Source organism: Coturnix japonica, assembly GCF_001577835.2.
Source record: "Coturnix japonica isolate 7356 chromosome 4 unlocalized genomic scaffold, Coturnix japonica 2.1 chr4random350, whole genome shotgun sequence".
NCBI classification, from domain to species: Eukaryota; Metazoa; Chordata; class Aves; order Galliformes; family Phasianidae; genus Coturnix; species Coturnix japonica.
Window position 1 is genome coordinate 328,821 of NW_015439533.1, and position 4,213 is coordinate 333,033.

The following is a 4,213-nucleotide window of genomic DNA, read 5'->3' on the forward strand; positions in this document are numbered from 1 at the left end:
CCCATTCCATCTCCATCCCAATCCCATCCCCATTCCATCTCCATCTCCATCTCACCTCTATCCCCATCCCCATCCTCATCCCATCCCACTCTTATCCCCAATCCATCTCCATCCCACCTCTAGCCCCATCCCCATCTCCATCCTCATCCCATCCCACCTCCATCCCCATTCTATCCCCATCCCACCCTGTTCCCCATCCTCATCTCCATCCCACCTCTAACCCCATCCCCATTCTCATCCCATCCCGCTGCCATCCCCATCCCATCTCCACACCACCCACCTCCATCCCCACCCCCACATCCATCCCCATCCCACCCCAATTCCATCTCCATCCCCCTCTATCCCCATCCCACCCCATCCCACCCCCATGGCGCAGTGACTCAGGCACTCACGGCACACTGGGTGCAGGCAGCAGCAGGGCTCCCCCCCCGTTGGCTGTGGGGCTGTGGGGTCCCCCCTCCATGTTGGCCCGCAGGCGGCGCCCGGCGGAGCGGCCCAAGGAGCTGCTGAGTTTGCTGGCCAACTTCCTGGGTGCGCTGCCCCCCACCTCCTCCCCCAGCCCCGCGCTGTACAGCTCCACCTTCAGCAGGAAGTCCGGCCCGGCCTCCGAGCTGTGGGGAGAGTCAGTGGTGGGGTGGGGTACAGGGGGGGTGTGGGGTGTGTGGGGTGTGTGGGGTGTGTGGGGTGTGTGGGGTGTGCCAGGGTGGGACGTGGGGGTGACGGGGTGTGGGGATGGGGGGACACAAATGTGCACGTGTGGGGTTTGGGGATGGATGTAAGGGTGTACAGATACAACATGGGGTCAGGGGGACACAGGGATGTGCACACAGGGGACCTGGGGACATGGGGATGGAAAGGGATGGGGATGGGAAGGGACGGGGATGGGAAGGGATGGGGATGGGAAGGGATGGGGATGGAAAGGGATGGGGATGGAAAGGGATGGGGATGGGGATGGGAAGGGATGGGGATGGAAAGGGATGGGAAGGGATGGGGATGGGAAGGGACGGGGATGGGATGGGGATGGAAAGGGACGGGGATGGGAAGGGATGGGAAGGGATGGACATGGGAAGGGACGGGGATGGGAAGGGACAGGGGTGGAGATGAGGAAGGGTGGAAATGGGAAGGGATGAAGATGGGAAGAGATGGAGATGGGAAGGGATGGGGATGCACACACGTGGGGACACAGGGACATGGGACTCCTAAGTGTGTGCTGTGGGGCTGTGGGGGTGTGCAGACACGGGGCTCACAAGAGCACAGCGTTCTCGAAGCAGATGTCGGTGAGCGTGCGATCCACCAGCACCATCTCGGTGTCGTAGATCTCCACTCCAAGCTGCAGGAGGCAGAAGACGGCGCAGCGGTGCAGCTCTGTGTGGGGCGGGGGGTCAGGAGCTGCACGGAGGGGGGTCAGGGACCACCACCTTCCCCCCCCCCACACACACACTCACCCCCTTTGTTCCTGAAATACTCCGTGTCCTTCCACATCAGTGGGATGCGCAGGTCTGGGAGGGGGGACTGGAGGTGAGGCCATGGGACCCCTCTTTGCCCAGGGCCAGTGTGGGACCCCCAGTGCCCTCCCCACACCAGGAGACCCCCATTGCTCTCCTCACCACACGACCCCCATTGCCCCCCTGACATGGGATGCCAGGTGATTCCCCCACTACGGGACCCCCACTCTCCCCCCAACAGTGGATGCCATGGGATCCCCAGAGCTCCTCCAGCCATGAAACCCCCAGCATCCCCACACCCTGGGACCCCCATTGCCCTCCTCACCATGGCATCCCCACTGCCCTGCCCCACACAGGACCCCCAGCATCCTCCCACCAGGGGATCCCCACTGCAACCCCAACTATGGGACCCCCAGCAACTCCACACCATGGGATCCCCACTGCATCCCTGCACTATGGGACCCTCAGTGCATACCCACACTACAGGATCCCCAGTGCCCTCTCCACCATGGGACCCCCAGCATCCCCACACCATGGGACCCCCAGTACCTCCCCACACCATGGGATCCCCATTGCACCCCCAGTTACGGGACACCCAGTGCTCCCTACACCATGGGACCCCCATTACCTCCCCACACCAAGGGATCCCCACCGCACCCCCAGCTATGGGACCCCCTGTGCTCTCCCAGCCGTGGGATCCCCAGCGCCCTCCCCACCAAGGGACCCCCAGCATCCCTACACCATGGGACCCCCATTACCTCCCCACACCATGGGATCCCCAGTGCTCCCCCAGCTATGGGACCCCCCATAGCTCCCCCAGCCATGGGATCCCCAGCTCCCTCCCCACCAAAAGACCCTCAGTGCATCCCCACACTACGGGACCCCCATTGCCCTCCTCACCAAGGGACCCCCAATACCTCCCCATACTACGTGACCCCCCACTGCCCTCCCAACAGCGGACCCCCGGCGCACCCCCAACCACGGGACCCCCCCCCGCCCCCCACCCCAGCACTCCCAGTGCCCAGACCTGAGACGCAGACCCTCCCCCTGCAGGGCAGCCGCTCATCCGTGGGTCCGGCATCCGAGGGGCTGCGGGGAGAAGCGCGGAGCCGTGACGGCTGCGGGGACCCCCTGCGCCCCCCCCCCGTGCTGCTCACCGCCTGGCCGCGCGCTGCATCACCTGCGCCTCCTTCATGCGCTGCAGCTCGGCCATGTAGGCCAGGATGCGGCTGTTGCAGACCTGCAGGCTCTTGGTGGCCTCCAGCGCCTGCTCCCGCTGCGTGCAGGCAGCCAGCAGCTTGCAGGCGCCCTCCCGCATGCGGATCTCATGGTCGATCTTCTTCTGGATGTCCGTGTCCTGGGGGGGGCGCAGTGCGGCTGTGGGACCGGGACGGGGGGTCCCATGGGGGTCCCTCCCACCCCAAGGCGCTTGAATGCACCGGTGCCCCCACGGCCCCATCATGGTGCAACGCCCCAGAACAGCAACAGGTCCTGACCCCCACTGGGGCACCCCACAGCAAAGCCATGTGCCCCATAGATGCACTGTGTGCCCCACAGACACGCTGCGGGCTCCTAAAGTGCCACATGCAGCCCACAGCCCTACAGAGACACCACCAGCCCCACAGACACATCGCCAGCCCCACAGACACATCACCAGCCCCACAGACACATCACCAGCCCCATGGCTGTGCCACACACCCCATGGACACACAACACGCCCCATAGATGCACAGAGGAATAGGGAAGATCCATACATCCCAATGTCACTCTGTGCCCCACAGTTTCCTTGGGTACCCCACGGAAATGCCACAGACCCCACGGACACATCACGTGCCCCACAGACGCATTGCTCACCCCACAGATACACTGAGAAGCTGCACACCCCACATTGACATCGTGTGCCCCACAGATGTGCCCCACAGACTGCAGCCCCATCATGCACCCCATGGACAGACATGCCACGCACCCCAGGCACATCTCATGCCATACAGACACATTACAGACCCCACGGGGGACCCCTACACCCCACAAACACATCTCGTGCCCCATAGACACGTTACACACCCCACAGCCACATCTCACACCCTACAGATGCATTACAAACCCCACAGGGGACCCCTACACCCCACAGCCACATCTCCTGCCCCACAGATGCATTACACTTCCTACAGAGAACACCCCCATAGACACATCACAACCCCACAGCCACATCACACGCCCCATGGAGGGGCCCTACACCCTACAGATGCATTACAGACCCTACAGATGCATTACAGACCACACAGGGGATCCCTACACCCCACAGCCACATCTCATGCCCCACTATTCGTTACACAGCCCACAAAGGAGCCCTACACCCCACAACCATCAGCACAGCACCCCACAACCATCAGCTCAGCACCCCACAACCCCATCACACGCCCCACAGACCACCCCACAACCCCACCATGTGCCCACCAAGCCCCCCAATCTTCTCACCACCCCCCCACCCCCCCAGCCCCACAACAGCAGCACCACGATGGGTTGCGGGGGGGGTCACCCCATAGCAACCCGCCCCTCTCCCCGCGCCCCACACTCACAGCACCGCAGAGCTCCATCCCAGCTCAGGGCACCCACAGCCCCCGGTAGAGCCGCAGCGGTGACATCACCGCTATAAATACCCACTGCAGGGGGGGGGGGGGCGAGCGGATGAGCCCCCCTTATGAGACCCCCATCGAGTCAAGCCCCATTGAAGGGCACACAACGGCAGGGCAGGGTACCCGGGGGGG

At 63.9% G+C, this 4,213-nt stretch overlaps 1 protein-coding gene across 4 annotated transcripts in view; it reads right to left on the reverse strand.

Moving 5' to 3' along the window:
* The window catches only part of RTKN (rhotekin), a 9,364-nt gene that overhangs the window by 3,641 nt on the left and 1,510 nt on the right, over positions 1-4,213 (reverse strand). For 3 of the 4 annotated variants that reach the window (XM_015850206.2, XM_015850203.2, XM_015850204.2), the window contains exons 2-6: positions 2,603-2,802; positions 2,473-2,534; positions 1,446-1,499; positions 1,248-1,365; positions 393-611 (exon numbers count right to left, since the gene is read on the reverse strand). In XM_015850206.2, the coding sequence (XP_015705692.1) occupies positions 393-611; positions 1,248-1,365; positions 1,446-1,499; positions 2,473-2,534; positions 2,603-2,763 (614 nt within the window). In that variant the 5' untranslated portion in view covers positions 2,764-2,802. Of the gene's footprint in view, positions 1-392; positions 612-1,247; positions 1,366-1,445; positions 1,500-2,472; positions 2,535-2,602; positions 2,803-4,024; positions 4,153-4,213 lie in introns of those variants that run through there. The other variant, XM_015850205.2, reaches the window with a different exon arrangement.